This window comes from Nycticebus coucang, chromosome 2 (assembly GCF_027406575.1).
Source record: "Nycticebus coucang isolate mNycCou1 chromosome 2, mNycCou1.pri, whole genome shotgun sequence".
NCBI lineage: Eukaryota > Metazoa > Chordata > Mammalia > Primates > Lorisidae > Nycticebus > Nycticebus coucang.
In genome coordinates this window covers 167,918,563-167,945,342 of record NC_069781.1, presented here as the reverse complement: position 1 = coordinate 167,945,342, position 26,780 = coordinate 167,918,563, and the positions used below count along the sequence as shown (strand labels likewise).

At 35.9% G+C, this 26,780-nt stretch overlaps 2 protein-coding genes across 6 annotated transcripts in view; one reads left to right on the top strand and one right to left on the bottom strand.

The window, feature by feature from the left end:
* The window catches only part of NOB1 (NIN1 (RPN12) binding protein 1 homolog), a 270,061-nt gene that overhangs the window by 116,594 nt on the left and 126,687 nt on the right, over window positions 1-26,780 (top strand). The window lies entirely within an intron of this gene.
* The window catches only part of NFAT5 (nuclear factor of activated T cells 5), a 168,879-nt gene that overhangs the window by 63,429 nt on the left and 78,670 nt on the right, over window positions 1-26,780 (bottom strand). For 4 of the 5 annotated variants that reach the window (XM_053604625.1, XM_053604636.1, XM_053604644.1 and 1 more), the window contains exons 2-3: window positions 22,555-22,680; window positions 3,102-3,660 (exon numbers count right to left, since the gene is read on the bottom strand). In XM_053604625.1, the coding sequence (XP_053460600.1) occupies window positions 3,102-3,660; window positions 22,555-22,680 (685 nt within the window). Of the gene's footprint in view, window positions 1-3,101; window positions 3,661-4,108; window positions 4,171-22,554; window positions 22,681-26,780 lie in introns of those variants that run through there. The other variant, XM_053604652.1, reaches the window with a different exon arrangement.

The following is a 26,780-nucleotide window of genomic DNA, read 5'->3' as shown; positions in this document are numbered from 1 at the left end:
TTCATGTTTCTGATATCTTTCTCATCATTGAAGAACATTGGCTTTTAGTTTGAGATGCTCTGAAAAGTTGTTTTTAAGTCCTATTTTTCTATATATTCACATAAGGTTTCAGCCTTTCCTCAGCACAATTCTCATGAATTCAAATTTTAAATTACTTCTATCATTCCCATATACTAATGCCAAATATTTTTTTTCTTCTCTCCTTTTTTGGGGGGTGGGGGTTTACTCTGTCACCCTGGGTATAGTGCTGTGGCATCATACCTCACAGTAACCTCAAACCCAGTGCTCAAGAGATCCTCTCATCTCAGCCTCCTGAGTAACTGGGACTTCAGACACCTGTCACAACCTCGGGCTAGTTTTTTTCTGTTTTTAGTAGAGATGAGGGTCTCACTCTTGCTTAGGCTGCTCTTGAACTCCTGAACTCAGGCAATCCACTCGTCTTGGCCTTCCAGAGTGCTAGGATTACAGGCATGAGCCACTGAGCCTTGCCAGCCAAATATTTTTTCATTACCTTGAGAAAGCAGGCATTTCTTCCGCTGCTTAATAGTTTCTGCTCCATGAATTATTTCATGAAAAATTGTTTTAACCAATATCATTATACTTTACCTATGTAACTTCAAATTATTTCTAAGATATATCTATCTACAAAAGTAGAAACAGAAAAAATATAGTCAAGATCTCTTTAACTAGCAACTACAAATCACTGTGTTGATTATCCACTGTGTTGATTATTCATTAATTTGAATGAATCTTTAATATCTGTTTCAACAATGATGACAATCTCGCATCTGGAACTTTATAAAAGACTTTCTCCATTGAAGCCAAAATAAACATATAAATGTATTTAATAACATTCATGAGCCTTTAAGATCTGTGGTACTAGTCACAATTAATTAAGTATTCACCTGTGGTTTTTATTATGCCTACTTTATATGTAATAGTTTTACAAATATTATGTTCTAGAATTCTTGACTTTGTTAAATGGCAACATTTTAGGAAAGGGTATATTTTGTTTTCTTCTAAGTAATTTCCTAAGCTGGATTTTCTAAAACTGAAAAGCATTTAAGTGTAGATTTTTATTTAACTACATCACCTCAAAGGAGTTTTAAATGAAAGTAGTAAAGGAAGAAGTATATAATAATTATTTCTTTTAATAGATGTTACTTTTAAAATGTACAGAGGGAAGGTTTAAGGACAGTTAAATTATGCATACAGAATATTTTCTATAATATCAACCCAATCTTTAACTTAAAAAAATAAAAAAGATGCCATCAAGTAGTAAAACAATCTAAAGCTTCATGACCACTTTTTATAATAATCTGAAATTGTAGGAGAACCTGGGTCAACTAAAGGATCACACCCTTCTTCCAAAAGTCATTCTCAAAATCCAGTGAGTTAAATTTTAACAACGTATCCTGAATATACTGTAGGAAAACCAAATTTAAAAGTCCAGCAATTGTTCAGGTATAGTGGCTACAACTGTAATCCTAACACTTTGGGAGGCTGAGGTGGGAGGATTGCTTGAGTCCCGAAGTTCAAGTCCAGCTGGGGCAAAAGCAAGACCCCCATCTCTACAAACAAACAAAAAAATTAGATAGGCATTTTTCTGCTTGCCTGTTGTCCTACCTACTCAAAAGGCTGAGACAGAAGGATTGCTTGAGTTTAGCAGTCGGAGGCTGCAGTAAGGTATGATAATGCCGCTGCACTTTAGCCTAGGCAACAGAGTGAGACTCTTATCTAAAAAAGAAAAAAAGTCTAGCAATTAAATGTTACGATAAAAGTACTAAAATTAAAAGTTAAAAATGTCTAGCTCGGCACCTGTAGCCCAGGGGCTAGGGCATCAGACACATACACCGGAGCTGGCAGGTTCTAACCCAGCCCAGGCCTGCCAAACAACAATGCAACTACAACCAAAAAATAGCAGTGTGCATTGTGGCAGGTGCCTATCATCCCAGCTACTTGGGAGGCTGAGGCAAGAGAATTGCTTAAGCCCAAGAGTTGGAGGTTGCTGTGAGCTGTGACACCACAGCACTCTACCAAGGGTGACATAGGGAGACTCTGTCTCAAAAAAAAGTTAAAAATGTCATACCAGTCTATAGTATAGCAGTGAATATTGTATAATATAGCTATTGAAATAATATAGCCAGTGGTAACCAGCAAAGATGAAAGAAAACTTAAATGTGTCTGTCCCTGTTCATTCTCCAAATAAGTGACCCAAAATCACATGGAAAAAAAAGTGAGTGATTAAAAAAAAACTTGAATTGGCACAATGAATATATCAAAAAAAAAAAAAAAGCTTTAAATATGCTTTAAAAGCTTTAAAAACCTAGACTCAGCGCCTGTGGCTCAAGCGGCTAAGGTGCCAGCCATGTACACCTGAGCTGGCGGGCCTGCCAAACAACAATGATGGCTGCAACCAAAAAATAGCCGGGCATTGTGGCGGGCGCCTATAGTCCCAGCTACTTGGGAAGCGGAGGCAGGAGACTCACTTCAGCCCAGGAGTTGGAGGTTGCTGTGAGCTATGATGCCATAACGCTCTACCCAGGGCAACAGCTTAAGGCTCTGTCTCAAAAAAAAAAAAAAAATGTGAACCTAAATGATGAGAAACAAATCATAAATTTAGGCCTTTCTTGTTCTCATCAAATAAAGAGAAAAAATGAAAATAAAGTCTAAAAACCTTTCAAAAATGTAACAACAGAATGAAGACTATGAGGAAATAATGTGAAAGAGAATACAGCTTTTAGTGACCCTTTTGAGTTGTTTTAGCTAGAACATATTGCTAGTTATTTCTATGAGTAAAATGTTTTTAAATCCTTTTAAAATATATATTCATTTTAAATTTATTTCAAGGCAGATTATTGTCCTTTTTTACTATCTAACTATATTTTTTACAAGATTACCTACTGCTATGAACCTATTGTTATTTTATTATTTTCTCTAGAAAATTTTGGTTAAATTTTGGTTAAAATTTTCATGTATTTCGATGATAAAACTAGCATCTCTGCTTTATATGCAAACTTGAGCTGAGCAATTAAGAAAAGTTGGGAATGATTTTTTGTTTTGCATAATGGTGATAGAACTTAAAAAATTTGAATACCAACCCATTTCCTGCTTTTGAGTTGCTTTTGTTGTCCGTGGTAAGCTGAGAAAGCACATAGTGAGGTGCTTTGGCACTGTCGGCATCAAATATATCCATATTAGATTCTTCACAATCTCGTCGTTTGACCCCCGGCCTCTGCTTTGGATTTCGTTTTCGTGATTTACGAGGTACCTCAGTGTTATCATTGTAGGAACTGGTGCTCATGTTACTGAAGTTGGAGGGGGAATCCTCCATCCACATACTGCAGCTCTGCTCAGATTCCAATCCACACCCCTCATCCTGGCAGGACATCCGACTGTTATCCAGCAAGTCCTCAGGTGGTGGTGAGATGTATAAGACTGTGTGCCTCTTCGGTGTTGATGGATGCTGCTGAACTGTGTTACTGGTTAACTGCTTTTCACTTACCCCTCTGTTACTTACCCCCACGGCTGAGGAGCAGCTCTCCACTTGCATAGCCTTGCTGTCGGTGACTGAGGTAGAATAAATGGTAGGGCTGGAAGAGGTGGTAAAGGAGCTGCAAGCACCGCCCATGGAGGAAGAGGAGGGAGCTGAAGAAGCATCTGCAGTGTACAATTCAAGAGTAAATACACTATACATATTTTCACCTATGCTGGCTAGCAGTCCCATTGAAAATGTGATTTGTGAACTGATTGTTTTTCCCCAAAATGAATAGTTGGAATTTGGTTAAGTTTTAGAATATAAATGCTTAAGCAATACGAGGCCTAAGAAATGCAATTTTTAAAAATGCCCAAATAGCATTATTTTACTTGTTTTAAAATTGATCAATTTTTAAAAATCTAATTTATTATTTTAAGCTGTAAAGCAAAAATAAGCTTTTATTGCCTCAGCTGGATGTTCTATTGAATTTTAATCATTTAAAGTAATAAAGAAAACCCCAATATGAAATGTATGCTTGTGGTCCACATTCAATGCCAATTAAATAATTCATTACAGAATTTGAAAAGTGGGACTGTGCTTAGCCACAAAATATTAAAATAAGTTTCTAACCTATGAAGCAGAGAACTACAGGTCATTTTTAATGCAGACACTCCCTGCTTCAGAGGCAAATCCTGGAATAAAAATATGAGAAAATAAATGAGAAAAGAGCTGCTGATTATTCCAGATATCAATTATTAAATGAGAAATAAATAGAAAAAATATATAATGAACTGAATTGGAGGCAAAATGGAACTGGTACTGTCACTATGATTGGTTGTAAAGTATAGGAGAATAAATATGAAAAAGGTTTGATTTGGAACATGCTGGGTTGTAAAAGATAAACAAGTTAACCACTGAGTCTCCATGAGTTGGAAGTGGCAATTCAAATCCATGGCCTATAAAATAAATAAATCCATCCTTTATGACAGAATGAAAAATAGAATAAGAACTTTTTATTGGATGGATTTCTCTTATAAAGTATTTAATAACACTTCTTGGCAATTGGTTACCCCTGTCTCATTTCTTTTTTTTTTTTTTGAGACAGAGTCTCACTCACAGCAACCTGAAACATCTGGATTCAAGCATTCCTCTGCCTCAGCCTCCCAAGAAGCTGAGGCTACAGGTACTTGCCATGACTGGCTAATTTTTCTGTTTTTAGTAGAGACAGGGTCTTGCTCTTGCTCAGGCTGTTCTTGAACTACTGAGCTCAAGGGATCCTTCTGCCTTGGCTTCCCAGAGTGCTAGGATTACAGGTGTGAGCCACCATACCCAGTCCCACTGTCTGCTTATTCTTTCTTCAAAGGCCTGCTTGACTGTAACTGTTAAAGGAATGTCCTAATGTAAGAGTAACAATAAATTTAATTCGCTGACATCTAATAAAAAACAAACGTAAAAACCTCTGGAGAGCAATCAAAATTAATTCCTTTTTTTTTTTTTTTTTTTTGGAGACAGAGTCTCACTTTCTCATCCTCAATAGAGTGCTGTGATGCCATAGCTCACAACAACCTCGAATTCTGGGGCTCAAGCAATCCTCTTGCCTCAGCCAAATTAATTATTATTATTCTCCTTTTTTTTTTTTTAAGACAGAGTCTCACTTTGTTGCCCTGGGTAGAGTGCTGTGGTGTCACAGCTTACAGCAACCTCAAACTCTTGGGGTTTAGCAATTCTCTTGCTTCAGCCTCCCGAGAAGCCAGGACCACCCAGGTGCCTGCCACAATGCCCAGCTATTTTTTTTTTGTTTTTAGCAGGCTGGAGCCGGGTTCGAACCCACCAGCCCTGGTGCATATGGCCGGCGTCCTACCAACTGAGCTACAGGCACTGCCCAGTTAATTCTTATTAAAAAGATTTTTTTGCTTCTTTTGAGACAGAATCTTGCTCTATCACCCACTCTAGAGTTCAGTGGTGTCATCATAGCTCAATTAAATCTCAAACTCCTTGGCTCAAGTAATCCTGCCTCAGCTTCCCCAGTAGCTGGGATTAGAGGTGTACGCCAGCACCCCACCACAACTCACTAATTTTTCTTTTTCTTTTTTTTTTTTGTAGAGATGTTGTCTGGTTCTTGCCCAGGCTGGTCTAGAACTCCTGGACTAAAGCAATCCTCCCCACCTTGGCCTCCCAAAGTGCTAGGATTACAGGCATGAGCCACCATGCCCAGACTAAAAAAAAGATTTTCTTATAAGATTATAAGATTTATATATTATAAGATTTATCTATTATCCTAGCAGAAAAGAAGATTTAAGTAGATCTTGTCAAAATGTGTGGCAACTGGCAGAATAGCTCATTGAAAATACTACTACTTTAGTACGTAACGGCATAACCTCAGAGGAACACTAATATTACTAAGACTGGAAGTTATCATTCCTGGGTGGCGCCTGTGGCTCAAAGGAGTAGGGCACCAGCCCCATATGCCAGAGGTGGCAGGTTCAAACCCAGCCCCGGCCAAAAACTGAAAAAAAACCCCAAAAAACAGGAAGTTATCATTCCTAAAATTTTAGAAGTATCATTTTATCTTGTATAAGATATGGAAAGGTTTTATAATCATATACATAAAAAATAAAAATAGGTAATATGTGACAACTAAAAATACGCTTAAATCTAAAAATTAATTTGTATCTATAGCCAAGTAGGTCTTGCATTAAAGTATATGATAAAACTTAAAACTGATGTGCAGCTTTTGGAACCGCAACATTCCTACTAATTATAACATAAAGAGTGAAATTTAAGAATGTCAACGTTCAGACAATCAAAAACCAAGTGCCAAAAATCTATTTTTTAATTTAAAAACATGTATGAAAACACTTAAATTATCTGAAAGAACTATATCCACCCAGAATTTTTCATTGCTGTCAAGGCTTAAGATAATTAATATTCGTCATCAAGAATGCAATCTACATAATGCTAAATAAACCATAAGTCAAAGAGCCTAAAAGCAATTACATGATACCAGTTCCATTTTCCAGTTTGTATCCTTGTCAAATGAAGTAGCTGAAATTGGAAAATTCATTTTAAACTGCATTCCAATTTAAATAAAATCTTATAAATTTTGTATCATGCATTAATGCAATGTTTTCTTAGTAAGTAAATATTTTAAAAGATTTGTAAAAACTACAAAATCTAGGTCAGTGACAGTTTAGGAGCTGATTTGTAGCCACTTTGGGTTTAAATATAAAGTTTTTTCCTTGTTTTTTGGAAAATACTACAGAATTCGTTTTAGAAAAAATAGAAAAAGCATTATGTCTAACATTCCTCCATCTGTTCCAACTATTGGCAAAAATAAAACTAAAATTTTGCATATGTATGAGCCTATGTTCTTAATTTTCCGAGAAATAGAAATATGCAGCATACAGTATTTATAATAGAATACACAAAGCATGCAGCATGAATGCTGTAAACTTATACTTCTGCAAAGCAGCTTTCTTTCACCCACTTTTTAAAAATTTAAGTATCACGCACATGAGAATGCAGAAGATGAAGAGCTGAGGGCTACCTGAAGTACAGGTGAAAAGTGATCATGAACTCAAAAGCAATTTATGTGCTATCTACGAATTTAATAACCCAAATATAACCTAGCATTACTCTCCAAAGTAAAAATAATTTTATCCTGCAAATCTTATCAAAACCATCATGAATATAAAATCCAACTGATATAAAAGTCATACATAAGTATCTGTTCTGGGATGAGTATGCTAAACTGTGATACTATATTCTATATAAATTTAAATATTATATACATTTCCCTTGGGCACCCAACATAAAATTGTTGCATTTTACCTGCAGTTTCCTGGATACACTTGTTAAATTAAAAAGTTAATTAGCACAAAACTATGAAACTGAAAATATAAACTGTTAGAAGGCAGCAGTTAAGCATCCTTAATATTATTAAGGAAAAATAATATTACTTTTTAAAGTGTACTCAGTTTGGTCCCCAAATGATTGAAGATTCTCCTCACTTCAAGTCAAATGAGATAATTATTTTTTAAGCTACAAAATTCTTTACAATGGTATCACTGCTGCTCAGATGATGACAATGGTATATAAAATCAAAATGTTACATTCTAGTTAGCAAGAGATTGCCTAATTGCAAGTAATAATGTCAGGTGAGGTGATGAAGTGGAAAATAAGAAAGGTGGGTCTCTTGAGAGCAGTAACAGTATCTTTCTTCTCTCAGACCCTCCTAACACCTATCATAGTGTCCTATGTAAAGTAAAATTCAATTTTTTTTTTTTTTGAGACGGAGTCTCACTTTATTGCCCTTGGTAGAGTGCCATGGCGTCACAGCTCACAGCAACCTTCAACTCCCAGGCTTAGGCCATTCACTTGCCTCAGCCTCCCAAGTAGCTGGGACTACAGGCATCCGCCAGAACGCCCGGCTATTTTTTTGTTGCTGTTTGGCTGGGGCCGGGTTTGAACCCACCGCCCTCGGTATATGGGGCCTCCACCCTACTCACTGAGTCACAGGCATCACCCAAAATTCAAATTTTTAACTAAATTGATTTGTGGGAAGTCAAAAATTTTGTATGCATATTGAGTTCTATTAAACTGGCAAATAAATGTAGGTTGAAGAAAGAAAAAGAGTTACTACTCAAAGTGCTTATAATATATACACTTATTATTCTGACAGCATTATCTGATACAGGGAAAATACTGTTTAAACATAACTAGTTGCCATTTCTACAAAGAGTGCTTTAATAACTTTCCTTACGCTATAAATAAGGCAAATTACCTGCATACATTAATCCATACATTTATTATCCCATTAAAACACAGATATAGAAAAGTAATAATATCAAGAACATTTTAGCTTTCTAAACACTAATCTGTCATTTCCAAGCATTCCCAGAAAAGCACTAAATAATATTTCTGGGAATATTTTAAATATATTTATATTTAAATAAATACATATTTAAAATATCTATAAAGACCTATCAGTCACTATCTATAAAGTCACTATCTTTAAAATATCTATAAAGATCTATCACCACTAAATGAAATATTAAGAAACAGCTTAACTGACATTCTACTGAACTAAAGTACTAATACAATCCTGTCCCATCTAATATTCTTTTCCATTTTTAAGTCCCTCCAAACAAAATATGTTAACTACTCCCCTCTCCACTTTTTTGGTCCTGAGCCTCTATTTTTATCTGTTAGGAATTAGAGGCTATGTTTAATCACTCCATATTAAAAATAAAGAAACTCTAACATAAAAATGTTTTAATAACTTCTTTTATTTCCTCATTAAACAGAATAGTTAGAATGCACTTCTACTTTATAACTTTAATTTTATTTGTTCCGTAAGTCTCTTACAAATCCTTCATAAACCTGAAAGTTTTTCTTAATTTTTTCTTATAATTATTCTCTCATCTAAGTAACATGTGGATATATTTATTTTTATTTATTTTTATTTTTTTTTGAGACAGAGTCTCACTTTGTTGCCCTCGGTAGAGTGCTGTGGTATCACAGCTCACAGCAACCTCAAACTCCTGGCCTTAAGTGATTCTCTTGCTTCAGTAGCTAGGACTACAGGCGCCCATCACAATGCCGGGCTATTTTTTTGGTTGCAGTTGTCATTGTTGTTTGGCAGGCCTGGGCTGGATTCAAACCCACCAGATCCAGTGTATGTGGCTGGCACCCTAGCTGCTGAGTTACAGGCATCAAGTTATGAATATATTTCTAATGATTTTTTTCTTCCTTTTTTTTTTTTTTTGAGACAGTCTCACTTTGTTGCCCTTGTTAGAGTGTTATGCCATCACAGCTCATAGCAACCTCAAATTCTTGGGCTTAAGTGATTCTCTTGCTTAGCCTCCCTAGTAGTTGGGACTACAGGTGCCTGCCACAATACCCAGCTATTTTTTTTGCTGTAGTTGTCATTGTTGTTTAGCAGGCCCAGGCTGGTTTCAAACCCACCAGCCCCAGTGCATATGGCCGGTGCCCCAACCACTGAGCTACGGGTGCCACACCTGACTTTTTTCTTTTATGAAATAATTATCTATGAACACAGTTTAACTTATACGAAAGAATTTTATTTTTTCTATAGCATATTCTGTGACTACAGAGAGCACAGCAAAAGAAAGGTAAAATTAATAGACTATTCTATAATTTACTAGTGGGAATTTATAATCTCAGAAGAGATTAATTTTAAAATTTAAAGTGAAGGTAAGCACCATATCTAAAATGTCCTATATTTAAGTCTAATACTTCCACTATTCCCAGTAGCCAATTGTCAGGCCAAGTGTCAGTAATAATGGTAAATTTGAATTGTAGATTAGGCCTCTTAATGAATATTCAAAGTAGTTGGGATAGAAAATTGGCAGATACTATCCACATGGAATACATGAATATACCAGATTTGCAAATATTAATTAGATAAGAAGGATGAAAATGGATTTTAAATGATACCACATAGAGATACTCATGGAGATTTTATATACTCTTTGCTTAAACTATATTTTAAAATTAAAAACCATTAGTTCGAGGAGTTTCAAATAGATATTATTTTAACTATGATAATATTTAATTTCTTAAAATCATTTGATTTCAATTTGATTTCTTAAAAGGAGATCATACTTTATATAGAACTAACCAAACCTTTTATAGAAAGCTTTGGAATTAGAAACATTCTTTAAGATTCGCAAAAAAAACACCTTTTACTGATTTAAAATATATAACTGCATTTATTCCAAGATCAAAATCTGATTCCTAGCATTTAAAATAAATATTACTTTTTATTAAAAATAAATTATTTATAATTTAAATAATATTATTTATCTTAAATTATAAGATAAATAATATTTTCTAATTTTCAACCTCTATGCAAAATCAATTGAAATAAAAGCCACAAAATTTTGCAAGTGAGCCAATAGTGGAACAAAGAAGGGGTAAACTATTGACTGTTCAGAAAAATAATCATAAAAAAACATGGAATATTTGGAAACAATTTCTGATCTAAAACATTATTCAACCTTATTTATTATTAGTATTATATTTTTCTTACTGGTAAAAATGACTTCAACTCTGAACATCTTGTCTGATAAAAGTCACCAGATAAAAAGACATATTTTCAGATCAAAGAAGAAAGATATTCAGAGAAAAAAATTGTAAGGCCAACATTCACGTCGCCAACAGACTGAAATATCTAGAACACACAAAGTGGCTGCAAACCTGCTTTGTCAACACCTTACGTGCCAACCTTCATTTTCTACTTTTCTTCTTCTTCTTCTTATAGTATTAAGGTAAAGTTTAAAACTTTATGAAAAGTTTTAGTTTCAATCAGTATCAATCCACTATTTAGAACAAAAAAAAGAAGGAAGGAAGAAGGAAGAAAGAAAGAAAGGAAGAAAGACTTATGAAGAAGTCTGAAAACGAGACCGACCTATACCCTGGGTGAGATTGGATGGGTTAAGTGTCTCTGGCACTATTTGTCTTCACTACTGACAGACACTGTCACACAACCCACCACACGATGCCTGTCTCTGAATGGCGAAGCTAGAATGCAAGTTAAGTGTATTAATAGAAAAAACAGCTAGCATCCCAGCATATAAAATAAGCAATCCAGATTACTTACACCCCCCCCCCAAGAAAAACTAGTGTTGATCATTTAATTTACACGTTTAGAACAGTTTCAATTTCCCATTTGTATTTTCCCCACCCACAATAAGATTACATGTTAAAATAAGCAACATTTAGAAATAAACCTTAAAAATTAAATTGATAACATCCAAATAAATGCATGTGGGGAAATTTCTTATCCAAAAGTTTTGTTAACTCATATTCACCAATGTGTTCTCCTGTTTTTTGCTTTTTTTTTTTTTTTTGAAACAGAGCCTCAAGCTGTCACCCTGGGTAGAGCGCTGTAGCATCACAGATCACAGCAACCTCCAACTCCTGGGCTCAAATGATTCTCCTGCCTCCGTAGCTGGGACTACACGCGACGCCAGGCTATTTTTTTGGTTAAAGCCGTCATTGTTGTTTGACAGGCCCAGGCTGGATTTGAACTCGCCACCTCAGGTGTATGTGGCTGGTGCCTTAGCCGCTTGAGCCACAGGCGCTGAGCCTGTGTTCTCCTGTTTACAAATGTAATCTAATCCATAAACCAGAATGCTCTCCTTTGAGTGTTTAAAATTTTAGAGTTTTACCCAAATGGTCTCAAAGAGTAGAAGACTAGGTTCTGAAAGGATACTTTCAAGTTGTAAGAAATACCTATATTTCAACAACAAAAGAATCTTTTCATTTCTCAGGCCATACTTTCACATAATTTCTTATCCTTGCCTTTAAAAAAACATCTTTTTGGAGGGGACAGAGTCTCACTTTGTCACCCTAAGTAAAGTGTTGTGGTGTAATAGCTCACAGCAACCTCAAACTCCTGAGCTTAAGCCAATCCTCTTGCCTCAGCCTCCCTAGTAGCTGGGACTACAGGTGAATGCCTGAGCTATTTTTAGAGATGGGGTCTCAGTCTAGCTCAGGCTGGTCCCAACCTCCTGAGCTCAGGCAATCCACTTACCTTAGCCTCTCATAGTGCTACGATGTAAGCCACTGTGCCCAGCCAATTTTTACCTTTGAATTAGATATGCTACTGTGTATAAAACATCTGATCCTGTAGGTTTTATTTTAAAAAATAATTAGCACTGGGCGGCACCTGTGGCTCCAGGAGTAGGGCGCCGGTCCCATATGCCAGAGGTGGCGAGTTCAAACCTAGCCCCGGCCAAAAACCACACACAAAAAAAAAAAAAAAAAAAAAAAAATAATTAGCACTACTACTGAAGCCAAAAAGTTTATGGAAACCATCTTTTGCTTCCCCAATCCATCAAATTGCCATCCAGGGCTCTAATAATATAATTACTCTCCAGTTTTTAATCTGAATTCTTCCAAAATAATTATTTCTATCTTGTCAGAGTTCCATTATCATACTCACATAATATTTACTAAAGAATTCTTCTTGAAAAATAAAATACCTGTCCTGAAACTCAGAACAGTGTTTTAAATGTACTTTTTGTCTTATTTAACCCAAAGTATCTAAGCATAGTGTAAAACATTTACCAAGTACACATTAAATAATCTGTCTTTTAAATACTTTTTAAATCCTTTCTTACTGGAAGAGAAAGATGTTTTTCATCATCCAGTGACTTAAGTACTACTGGGTACTACCATTGGTTAATCCTGAGGGAAGAGATTAAAGACTACACATAATCCTCTACTTCAAATACAGTTTAGATTAAATAATAAAGGTACCCTGTCCAACTCCAGTCCAATTACATTTCTTTTGTTAAAGGTGACCAAAACAGGAGAAGGAAATAGTTTACAGTAGTATCAAAATTCTTGATTTATCAATTGGATTTTATACCTAGGTCTGAATTAGAGTTACATTAGATCTAATTATAGAAAAATAAACTGTTTAGACAAAAAACAGAAGTCATAAATTGCTCTACCAGAAGTTTTGATCATTGACTATTCCAGTTTTAAAAAGTGGGAAGAGCTGGGTGCAGTGGCTCATGCCTGTACTCCTCGCACTCTGGGAAGCTGAAGCAGATGGATTGATTGAGCTCAGGAGTACAAGACCAGCCTGAGCAAGAGTGAAATCCCTCCCCACCCACGTCTCTTAAAAAAAAAAAAGAAAAGCCAGGCATTGTGGCAGGCACCTGTAATCCCAGCTACTCAGGAGGCTGAGGCAAGAGAATCACTTGAGCCCAAGAGTTTGAGGTTGCTGTGAGCTAAGACATCACAGCACTCTACGGAGGGTGTCAAAGTGAGACTCTGTCTCAAAAAAAAAAGTGGGAAGACAATTCTTTAAAAACTACTTGGTAAACTGTTAACTTTGTAGAACAATTATTCCTTCAGAAACTGTTAATTCTTCCTACAATTCATAATTCTCTATCAGTGTTCCTTTTACACAAGGGTACCTAATGAGAGTGTCAACAAGAGAGAAGAGAGAAAGTAAATCCCATGATATGCCCAAATAAGGCCAAAAGTGGACTGGATGAGAATGGAAAGAAAAAAATGAAAATAAAGATTTTTATAAATAAAAGACGTATTTTCTAAAACCTTACTAATAAATGTAGTTTGGAACACATATGGGAGGGAGGTAAATGTTTATTGAATAATCATTAGTTGTCAGGTTACATTAGGTATTCTACATATTAATCTTCACAGGAACCTTATAATGAAGCTAATATTATTGTCAGATGTAAGAAAAATGAAAAGAAACAAATAAAACTATATACGCATGGAGGTGTATGTGGGGGGTGTCTGCCCTAGAAGGGTGACTATATAAATCTAGCACTGAGGTGCTTTTTCATTTCTGATTTAATTTAATTGATACTAATTTCCTGTAATTATATAGGAAGAATAAATTTCATCTCAGTGGGTTAAATAGTGCCAATAAATATATACTTGTATTGATTGATAAAAAGTGAATATAACCTTACTTACACTAAAAATAAATTAAGTATCATATATCCCACACCTTTGTTACTTTTTAATTGGATATTTTGGTTTATTATTTTAAACATCTGACAGTATTTTTGGAGACAGTCTCACTTTGTCGCCGCTAGTAGAATGCTGTGGCATCATAGCTCATAGTAACCTCAAACTCTTGGGCTCAAGTGATTCTCTTGCATCAGCCTCCTGAGTAGCTGGGACGATAGGTGCCCACCACAACTCCCAACTATTTTTAGAGGTGGTGTCTTGCTCTTGCTCAGTCTAGCCTCAAACTCCTGAGCTCAAGCAATCCACCCATCTCGGCCTCCCAGAAAGTTAGGATTACAGGTGTGAGCCACTGAGCCTGACACTATATACTATTATTTTTATTTTATTTTTTTTTGAGACAGAGTCTCACTATGTCGCCCTCCGTAGAGTACTGGGGCGTCACAGCTCACAGCAACCTCTAACTCTTGGGCTGATGCGATTCTCTTGCCTCAGCCTCCCAAGTAGCTGGGACTACAGGAGCCTGCCACAAAGCCCAGCTATTTTTTTGTTGCAGTTGTCATTATTATTTAGCTGGCGCGGGCCAGGTTTGAACACGCCAGTCTCAGTGCATGTGGCTGGTGCCATAACACTGTGCTAAAGGTGCCGAGCTCATACATTATTTTTTAAGAGAAAAAATATCACAGAAATAGATGAAACTTTTCTGTAATAAAAGTTATATAAGTACTTTTTTGCTTACGGTATTTTCAATCTTATTAGTGACATTAAAAAAAGTAAGCCTCCTTACTTCTGTGCATTAATTTCTGAGGCAAAATTGCATAAATATACAGAAATTACAGCTATTTTTATATACATATTTAGCCTATGAATGACTGAATCTGTGAACTGTTTTAAAATACTGTTCTACAGGCTCAATATTACAAAAATTTACTTATTTACTATAAACTGAATAAATCATAATACATACTTATAAAAGTTATTGCTAAAAATTAAGAGGATAATAAAGAGGAAAATATTTAAGGGACAAAGCAAGAAAAGGCCAAGTTTACTTTTTTTTTACTTTTTCGTTATTGTTGGGGATTCATTGGGGATACAAGAAACCAAGTTTACTTTTTGTCAATGACAATTTATTTATTTATTTTGAGACAGAGTCTCACTCTGTCACCCTGGGTAGAGTACTGTAGTGTCACAGCTCACAGCAACCTCCAACTCTTGGGCTTAAGCGATTCTCTTGCCTCAGCCTCCCGAGAAGCTGGGACTACAGGTGCCTGCCACAGCGCCAGCTATTTTTTGTTGTAGTTGCCTCTGCTGTGTTTTTAGCTGGTTGGGGCTGGGCTCGAACCTGCCACCCTCGGTAGGGACTAGGCATGGGACCAGCGCCTACCCACTGAGCCACAGGTGCTGTTCTGTCAATGACAATTGTCCTGTCAATTCTGAATTAATGATTATGGCCCAAGTTTCCTTATACTTTTCATCCTAATAATGCAAAATTTAGAATAAATCTATCAATATATATACTGTCTATATGTATAAATGTATGCATTTAATTTCAGTATAATAAAATGGAGAGTAAAGATTTTTTTTTTTTTAGAAGAGTAAAGATTTTTAAACCTACTTGCAAACATATTTTTAACTAAGATCTGACTTTCTTTTGGAAGTGGTCTAGTTTTCTAGGAAAAGTAGGAACAACCAAGATCAACTCACCACATTTTAGCGCACAGCAATACACAGGGAAAATTACCTTTCCTATTAATGAACTTCAGGTTCGTTATAGTATATAACTATATAGTATATAATGATACACTTCACAAATAGTATATACTACATCAAGTACCTGAAATTCTGAAATACATTAACCAAGTTAACTCAGGCGAATAATCAAAGGCAAATTTGTTTTTCAAATTTAACTAACTCAAAAAAATCCAAATTATATAACTATAAATACTTGCTAACACAAATAAAGAAATTATAATAAATTCAATGGGATATAAAATTCTATTGCTGTGTATCATTTTTATTAAGAACTAATATCCTTCTAGAAGTCATATTCCCATTTTGCAGAACTTGACATTTACAAAGAAGTAATATGGTTTTCAACTCAATAGCCTATACACTGCCTAGTCAAGGATCTTGCATTTCCCTAACTGAAGCTATAGCACACAATGCCCAATTACCTAAAGTACCATGGCAAAAAGTAAAAACTAAGATCCCAGTAGGAAAGAAGAGAAGTACTTTGTGACTGGAAGGACTGAAGTATGATGATACGCAAATTGTCTAACACAATCCCTATCACATAGTGGGAACTCAAAAATTATAACATGTTTTTTTTACCTCATATTTTGTACACCTTTGTTGTTACAGATGGTTTAGAAATTCCTTGGGCGGTGCCTGTGGCTCAGTGAGTAGGGCGCCGGCCCCATATACCAAGGGTGGCGGGTTCAAACCCGTTCCCAGCCAAACTGCAATAAAAAAATAGCCGGGTGTTGTGGCGGGCGCCTGTAGTCCCAGCTGCTCAGGAGGCTGAGGCAAGAGAATCGCGTAAGCCTAAGAGCTGGAGGTTGCTGGGAGCTGTGTGATGCCATGGTACTCTACTGAGGGCAGTAAAGTGAGACTCTGTCTCTACAAAAAAAAAAAGAAAGAAAGAAAGAAATTCCTTTAGGTATTTGTTCTTTTGTCTTGTTTTGTTTTTTTTTTGGGGGGGGACAGGGTCTTGCTTTATAGCCCAGGCTAGAGTTCAATGCATTGATCATGGCTTACTATAATCTCAAACTCCTTGGCTCAAAGGATCTACTCCAGCCTCCCAAGTAACTGGGACTACAGGTGCATACTACCACACTGAAATAATATTTTTTAAAATTTTTGTTAGAGTTGGGGTCTTGCTGTGCTGTCCAGGCTGGTCTCAAACTCCTGGCCTCAAGCAATCCTTCTGCATTGGCCTCCCAAGATGCTGGGATCGCAGGCATGAACCACCACACCCTGACTCCTTTGATTTTAATTTAGTTTATTAAGAGATCTGAAATGAATGAAAACATTTTTTTCATTAACTTAGTTCTTTAATGTGCTCTGCTATAGTGTAAATAGCACTCAATTAACTTCTTTCAATGTAGAAAATACCTGTTACACATTTGTCATATTTATTAATTGCTATGGCATAGAATTCAAGTATTGCCCCTCCAAAAGAAAAGTTTGAGTAGAACCTCTATATAAGCTGACTACCCAAGGGACTATGACAAACTGGTCAACATATGGACAACTCAAGGAGATGGTCAATGTGTTGACCTAATTTTCACAGATTGGACATGCACCACATGTATGTATCAGTACAGTAGGCCTAGCTCCTTATGTTGACCACCTCCACATGTTGACCAGTTTGTCACAGTCCTCCCTTGAGTGATCAACTTACATAGGTTCTACTATATATGGGTTACTTTATTTAAATTTATGAACTTAAATTACAGCCCTAAAACCCTACACTTGTCCATTAAGTAGAGATACTCAACACAGATTTCTATTGCACATGTTTGAAGACTAGTATTATCTATATATGTTAAAACTACTAAAAAGCATTAGGATACTGAGACTATATTACTTCTAAAAAGAGTATTAATATATATCTATTGAAAGCAAAAAAAAGTGGCACACATAGCTCAGTGAGTAGGGTGCTGGCCACATACACCAAGGCTGGCGGGTTCGAATCCAGCCTGGGCCAGCTAAAACAACAATGACAACTACAACAACAACAAAAAAATTGCCAGGCATTGTGGCTCATCTTAAGCCCAAGAGTTTGAAGTTGCTGTGAGCTATGACACCACAGCACTCAACTCAGGGCAACAGCTTGAGTCTCTGGGAAAAAAAAGAAAGAAAGAAATAAAGCAAAAATCAATTTTATGAAAATAAGAAACAATTATTAACTAGTTGTTAGGATTCCCTGGCTGATTATAAAACCAAAAGTTTAATTTATTGTTTAGCTCAAGAATTATAATTAAAAATTTTAAAGAAATTTGAAAAAGTCTCCTTAGCAAAATATCTCATTTTTACATAAACTGATAAACATAATGTTATATCCCCAAAGGAAGACACAGGATAGAACAAGAAAATAAGCTGATTTCTTAAAGAATAAAGTTTATTGTTTAATTCTGTGAAAAACCGCCTACCTCCTATTTTAAATGAATTATGTAAATCTAAGGATAAAAACTATACATATATAAGTAGATTAAAAATGGTACTTGACTGAACAGTATGTGAATTGTGTCTTAATAACATTGGTATTAAAAAATAATCAGACCCTAATAGCCAGGCGTTGTGGCGGGCGCCTGTAGTCCCAGCTACTCGGGAGGCTGAGGCAAGAGAATCACTTAAGCCCAGGAGTTGGAGGTTGCTGTGAGCTGTGTGAGGCCACGGCACTCTACGGAGGGCCATAAAGTGAGACTCTGTCTCTACAAAAAAAAAAAATAATAATAATAATAATCAGACCCAAATTCTAGTATAAATGGGTGTTTTATTTAGTTCTTCTAAAAATAATACATATATTTTAGTTCTTTATAACCTACACTATAGGATTCTTCAAAAGCAAACAAAAGAATCCTTTCATGATGTATACTTTTTCTTGATCAACTCCTTATTTTGCAAAAAAATACCATCAATTCATTTGGATAACTTTTTTGTTTTAGGAACGTGGGCTCTCTCTTAACTACCGAGAACCTATAATACTATTCAGAATGTATTTAAAGCTTTTATTAATTGATATATCGAACCTCAAATTCTTGACCATCTTTCCACTGGGACAAAAACAGAATTCCTGGCTAGGTGCAATGGCTCACCCCTATGTCCCCAAGCACTTTAGGAGGCCAAGGTGGGAGGATCACTTGAGTTCAAGAAGTTCAAGACCAATCTAGCAAAAGAGCAACCCTCATCTCTACAAAAAATAAAAAACTTAGCTGAGAATAGCCGGGCGTTGTGGCAGGCGCCTGTAGTCCCAGCTGCTCGGGAGGCTGAGGCAAGAGAATCGCGTAAGCCCAAGAGTTAAGAGGTTGCTGTGAGCCGTGTGACGCCACAGCACTCTACCCGAGGGCGGTACAGTGAGACTCTGTCTCTACAAAAAAAAAAAAAAAAAAACTTAGCTGAGTATGGTAGTGCATGCCTGTAGTTCCAGGTACTTGGAAGCTGAGGTAGGAAGATTGCTTAACCCCAGGAGTTTAAGGTTGCAGTGAGCTATGATCACACACTGCTCTCCAGCCTGGGTAACAGAGTGAGACTCTGCCTCTAAAAATTAAAAACAATTTAAAAATTTTAAAGGCAAAAAAAGTCTTAAAATTTGGGAGGAGAATAAAATAGGTGACTCCCAACTATACCTCCCAGATTTTGACAGCTGGCCCCATGGAGATGGGAGGAAATGTCAGTAAGTCCCTCTACCCCACCCCAGCCTGGCATTCACAGGGTAAAGAGATGTTACTGATGGAGTATGTAACGTTTTGAATACTTAGAAGCATACAAAGGGCTGAGAGAGACTCTTTTTTACCCAATATTCTGGATTGTGGATCAGAACAACATTTACTTAGTCCTTCAGTAATATATGAGGAGAAAACAAAAATCTAGATTGGTGAATTTGAGAAACATGTTTTAAATAATTAAATAATAAAGAATGACCCCATATGCCTAGCCCATAAATTTTAAAATTTAAACTGATTTAACATTTGTGAAACACAAACTTATATGGCAGAACTAAAAGACTGTTTCCACTAGGCCCTCATACCTGATAGCAGCCAATCCAGCTCCTTCAATGCTTTGAAGAGTTAACTATATTGAGTCATCATTTTTATGTATTTCATATATTTTTTAAATGCTATAGATTTTTTAAAAACTACAACTGCAAGTCTAAAGTAATGTGCCTTTCGCTAGACATCTAATCTTTTGACTAGAAAAACACTGAGTAACTTGGTAACGTACTTCAAATCTCTCTGTTTGACAATTACATCACCAAGGACATTAGAATGTCAAATAAAAAATGTTACTCTAATGATACTGATATATATTAACTGATTTCCCTACAATAATTATGTAATTTAAACTATCTTATCTAAAATGGTAAGGTACAAAAGGTATAAAGGACCAATAAGACAATGGAATCCTAGAATAAACTGTTGGTTACTAAAAGTAAATTGATGAAAAAAAAACCGATTATAAATTACTTGGTTTTAGACCACAAAAACTTTCTGTGTGTAACTATAAGAAAAGTGTCAAGATCACCTCCTTATTCTCTTCACCATCTTTACAATGTCATTAATTTTAAGACAGTAAGAATGTATTGCTTCAGAATACTTCCTTTGATTAAATCTCTTATTTTCAAGATTTCCCAGCTCATAATTTTTAATCTCATCTACGGGGAAAAGATTTTGTCATATATATGGAAGGGTGGGCAAATTAACACTTCAGCAGTTACCTGAATTTCAGAACTTCTAATATTTATAGGTAAGATTTTCTGCAATTGAGTTTGGTATTACTTAAAGGAAAGAGTTGTTCTTTTCCCAAACTTAGCTAACACTTTTTAGCTTTTAAAATGGAACTGGATCTACTGTCAACAGATGTTAAAAAGCACAGAAGAAACAGACTTTTAGTTCTACGTAAATTCAACATGTCTTTTTAAAACAATCTCAAGAGATACCAAAAAAAAAAATCAGTTAGTCAATTTCTACCTGTGGATTTAAAGTGAAATATTTAATAAAATTATTATCTTTCTTATATTTTATTATCCAATACAATTTTAAGCTCGATTTAAAACTTAAAATACCAGGAAAAATAATCAGCCATTTTAGAACACAGTGGCTATACCAAATCATCCTATCAATTTGATTACTAAAAATTCACTAATTCACAATTAAATCCACAGAAACTGTTAGAAAATATCTGGCAACACATGAACAGTGAGCAGAGCTGGTAAGTTTTTTGCCATATTTAAAGTGTTCCTGCCTTCAACTAAAGAGGCTTCATAATGCACTATATGGCTCAGGCAAGACTGGTATACAAGGCTAATGGTACATAAGCTAATGCATATGAGAAAAATATCCAAAGTTATACTGTAGTACCATATTCTATTTAAATCATAAACTTTTGCTTCACTGCTTCCTTTTTGAACCTAAAAAATTTACTGAGAACAATGCTTGGATGAACTTTAAATTCCATTTAAAAATGAGACGTGTTATATTAGGCAAGAAACCTCTAATTACAAGGACAGATAAACTTCAGAATATGTGTAGACTGCTAAGTGTGTTTTCTAAAGCATGCACACTCAACTAAAAAAAGAATTTCAATTGGACAAATATTACAGAAAGCATTCATACTAATTTATCACCAATCAAGACTTTTTTCTACTAGCTTGTCTGTCAATCTTTTATTCTAATTCAAAATAAAAATGTCAACCAATTTTATATGAAGTGTATGATTTGAGAGGTGAGCAAAAATAAGTTTGATAGATTTCAAACATTACTTTCTATACTTTGTTATTGATATGTCTTTATATGAATACTATATTCAAATCATCCTTACTTTCAATAAATTTAAAATAGTATGAAAAGTCACATTTAATTTTAAAGGTAGAAAAAAGTTTATAATAACATGCTACAAACATAAAGGAAACGAGCATTTCAGTCTTTTTTCAGATCATACAAGATAAAATCTTTTTTCCTTTGAGCAAGTTTTTAAAAACAATAATTAAATACAAACTCAAATATAATTTTCTATTCAGTTGGTTTGTTAACTTTTTTTTTTTTTGTAGAGACAGAGTCTCACTTTATGGCCCTCGGTAGAGTGCTGTGGCCTCACACAGCTCACAGCAACCTCCAACTCCTGGGCTTAAGCAATTCTCTTGCCTCAGCCTCCCGAGTAGCTGGGACTACAGGCGCCCGCCACAACGCCCGGCTATTTTTTGGTTGCAGTTTGGCCGGGGCCGGGTTTGAACCCGCCACCCTCGGTATATGGGGCCAGCGCCTTACCGACTGAGCCATAGGCGCCGCCCAGTTTGTTAACTTTTTTATATACAGCCAACAAAATAGTTTAAAACTAGTCCCCATTTTTTTTTTTTTTGAGACAGAATCTCACTGTCATCCTCAGCAGAGTGCCGTGCTGTCACAGCTCACAGCAACCTCAAACTCTTGGGCTCAAGTGATTCTCTTGCCTCAGCCTCCCAAGTAGCTGGGACTACGGGCACCCACCACAATGCCTGGCTATTTTTAGAGACAGGGTCTCGCTCATGGCTCGGGCTGGTCTTGAACTTGTGAGCTCAAGCGATCCACCTACTTTGGCCTCCCAGAGTGCTAGGATTACAGGTGTGAGCCACCATGCCTGGTTCCCATATTTAAAAAGAAGATCTAGTTTAGCAGATAGCACTTAAAGATGTGCCAATGTAAAATTTTAAGAAATAATAATTACATCACGAAAATTATATTGAAAAAATTTGAGGTTAAAAGTATATAGTTTAAAACTTCTTTTAAAAACCCTCAAATCACACTCTTTTTAAAATGAATGTTGCCAGCACTGTTCATGTTGGCCAGATTTCATGTTGGCTCTTAGTTTTCTTTAATAAAGTAAAATGAAATGCATACCAGCAGCAACTACAGCTGGAGGAGGCGAGCCTGCCTCACCGCCACTTGTCTGACTCATTGATGCTACAGATGTTTCTCTAGATGGAGGTAACTGTAACTCCTTTGGGAGAAGATCATAGACAGATTCTGTAGGGGGAGGAGGAAGAAGAAAAATTTTTTCTTAAGAGAATAGTCAACAACCTAATAATATGTGCACAAAATGAGTATGTCTTTTTTTTCTTATGAGAACTATATAATTCACAAAAGCTAATCCCACATAATTAATGCTGTAAAGAGATATTAGCAAATATTTTTTCTCTTATAAGAACTGAAGAATGAATTTCCTTTTTTTTTTAAATATATATATATATATATATATATTTTTTTTTTTTTTTTTTTTTTTTGAGACAAAGTCTCAAGCTGTTGCCCCGGGGAGAGTGCCCTGACATCACAGCTTACAGTACTGTGAGCATGGTGGAGCCCATATAACAGCTTTAAATTGGTTTCTCCAATTAGTCCATTAGTCTAGTCCTGATCTTTTTACCTTTTTACCCAACAACTTTACCTTTTAGCAAATATTTTACTTCAACACTATAATTCATTTTTTCCTCCTGAAGCTAAAAAAAGAATTTCATGGCCCAAGGAAATACTTCCTACTCCCTGAGGCATCTCCAATCCTGAAAAGGCACATGTACAGGAAACTCTTAAATCAGAAAGGATAAATGCCTGTATGTGGTATTAGGTTACCATTGCTTCTGAATGCCAAATTAAAGAATCTCATATCTTTAAGAAATATTTTATAATACTTTAATTGCTCATAAAATTAGATTTATAACTACTACTTTAAAAATCTTTTGTAGTTATTAAATTGTATAGTTTTTGAACAGAAATAATTCTCAAAATATCCTCTAAAGGTAGTAGAATAAATGTTGGAAGGAACTTCAAAAGATTGATAGAAGCCATGTGACTATTTTCTTTTTATTTTATTTTATTTTATTTTTTTGAGACAGAGCCTCAAGCTGTTGCCCTGGGTAGAGTGCTATGCCATCACAGCTCACAGCAACCTCCAACTCCTGGGCTCAAGCGATCCTCCTGTCTCCGCCTCCCAAGTAGCTGGGACTACAGGTGCCCGCCACAACGCTCAGCTATTTTTTGGTTGCAGCTGTCATTGTTGTTTGGCAGGCACTGGCTGGATTAGAACCCGCCAGCTCAGGTGTATGCGGCTAGCACCTTAGCCGCTTGAGCCACAGGTGCCAAGCCAAGCATGTGGCTATTTTCAAATGAGAGGCACAAAATACACGTATAAGGGACCTGCCTAGTACTCCAAGCAATCCAACATTCCAACAATTAAAAAGAGTATTAATTATCTGCATGAGTGATTTAAAAAACAAAGGTAGCACTGTAAGACTTTTTTTTCTTTTTTTAGAGACAGTTTCATTTTATCACCCTCTGTAGACTCCTGTAGCGTCACAGCTCATAGCAACCTCCAACTCTTGGGCTTAGGTTATTCTCTTGCCTCAGCTTCCCAAGTAGCTGGAACTACAGACGCTCACCACAATGCCTGGCTATTTTTTTGTTACAGTTTGGCCGGGGCCAGGTTTGAACCCACCACCCTCGGTATATGGGACCAGCGCCCTACTCACTGAGCCACAGGCACCGCCCACACTGTAAGACATTTTATACTTGGTAACAGACAATTCTTTTAGTCCACTGCTTACTGAATTCATAAAGACTTTGATCCTTCTAGTTAATCACGGAAGTATGTATCCTAACTTTGATGTGGATAGGGATAAGGAAGAAGGTCATAAAAGAAAGCTAAAATTAGAAGCTATATTCTTAAATGATCTTTATCTACAGTAAAGAATAGACGTAAAGGTTTCTTTTGAAAAACCCTATTACCTAACACTTAAATTTTCATCTTCAAAGCATTTGGCAAATTTGGCATCTGTCAAATGGCATCTATAATATGCCCTGACTGAAAATTTTCAGCTTGTTAAAATGTTGCTAAAAGACTTAGGTAAATTACTTCCATTTTCTGAACAATATAGAGGGAATGGAGATGGGGAGAACCTAATTAAAACAGAAAAGCCATTATCACCAAATAATTCATTTTAATACAATTATCTTTATCAATCCAAGTTGAAAACAAGAGTTCCTTAGATATGAAAAGGAAACATTCAAGTCTGGTTTATTTTTTGTTCAAACAAAAAAGAAATTTGAAAATAAAAAACAGCTGGGCGGCGCCTGTAGCTCAAGGAGTAGGGCGCGGGTCCCATATGCTGGAGGTGGCGGGTTCAAACCCAGCCCCGGCCAAAAAAGAAAAAATAAAAAAAAATAGCTAACATAAAAGAATCTACCAAAATACATTTATGATATATGCCATAGAATTAAAAAAACTTATCCTAGTAATAGCCCAGTCACTAAAAGCATTTCACTAATCAGAACTGTTTCTCCACTTCTCCAATAATTAAAATAAATAAATCAAATCAAAACAAAATATTGTACATTTAAACACTCTACCTTTCCCAAAGAAGAGTAAAAAAGTTGAGTCTTTATTAGAGGTATAAAAGCACTATTACTGAACAGTACATTGAAAAGTAACTGGGGCTCGGCACCCATAGCACAATGGTTATAGTGCCAGCCACATACACCTAGGCTGGCAGGTTCGAACCCAGCTGGGGCCAGCTAAACAGCTGTTGACAACTGCAACAAAAAAATAGCTGGGCGTTGTGGCAGGCACCTGTACCAGCTACTTGGGAGGCTGAAGCAAGAAAATTGCTTAAGCCTAAGAGTTTGAGGTTGCTGTGAGCTGTGATGCCACAGCATTCTACCAAGGGCAACAAAATGAGATTCTGTCTCAAAAAAAAAAAAGTAACTGGGCTGAGTGGGATAGCTCACACCTGTAATCCTAGCACTTTGGGAGGCTGAGACGGGTGGATTGCATGAGCTCATGGGTTCAAGATCAGCGTAAGTGAGAGCGAGACCCCTTCTCTAAAAATAGCCGGCCATTGTGGCGGGTGCATATAGTCCCAGCTACTTGGGAGGCTGACGCAAGAAAAGCACTTGAGCCTAAGAGTTTGAGGTTGTTGTGAGCTATGATGCCACAGCACTCTACCAAGGATAACAAAGTGAGACTCTGTCTCAAGGAAAGAAAAAAGTATCTAAAAACAGAACATGTCATATTTCAGCCCTCTCTAAAGTCTACCCCCTAAAACACAATGAAAATGCAAGGTCAAGTGGAAAGTGTAAAAAGTATAAATTTCTTCATCAAAGGTGTATTCTGATTAAGTGATTTGAGTGTCTGGAAATTTTAAAAGTCAGTCCTGCCAGAAATTTTACTTTACCTATCCAAGGAAAGAAGCATTTAATACCAGCACAGGCTTTTATTTCAAACAGACCTGGGTTGGCTCTGCAATTTTAAATAACCTCTCTAAGGCTCAAATCTTCATTTAAACTCTTCTTTTACCTTGACACCTCAAAGATATTCCCTCCAAACTATAACTGTACAAGCTGACTACATACTCTAGGCTTTCTCTTAAAGCTGCTTTCCATCAGATGCCTAAACATTAAAGGAATATAAACTATGCTATTAATGCTATTGTCATTCAATCCTAAATTCAATCTAAATTAAATGCTTTTACAGTCTCCACTAGCCAGTGAGAGAACTTCTGAATAAGAGCAGAGATACCTTAAATCTATGGATATTAACAGATAGTCCTAAATAAGTGCCAGGTATTTCATGTTATGCCACAATGTCCATTTTTCTTTTGCTGTCTTCTAAATCAGTTCAGATAGGAAAGAATGAAACTCTTAGGTTTATAAACACAGAATATGAAGAAAGATAATAAGAAATCCATAATAGAAAAGTACTTTCTAGGCATTAGTTTTAGAGGTACCATACAGGGCAACAGCCAGATTCATAAGGGCTGTGTGGATACCTGGTTCAAGCAATTTTCCTGATCCCTTCCCCTTCTAATCAAGTATATCCTCACTATCACTTGACTGTTCATTTTCTTAGAGGTGTATATTTCTAAAGATGTCCCTAGAAACTACACCTTAAAGATAGTGGTAGAAAGAAAGTTGAGAATTGAATGAAGAGGAAAAAAAAATATTTAAAAACTTAAAAAAAAAAAGAAAAGAAAAGAAAGAAAGGCAGCTTCTGAGGAAAGACTTCCATAGCAAACAAAAGCAAAATTACTTTTAGATTAAAGGTGGGCGGAAGAGACAGAGTGAGCATGCCTAAGATT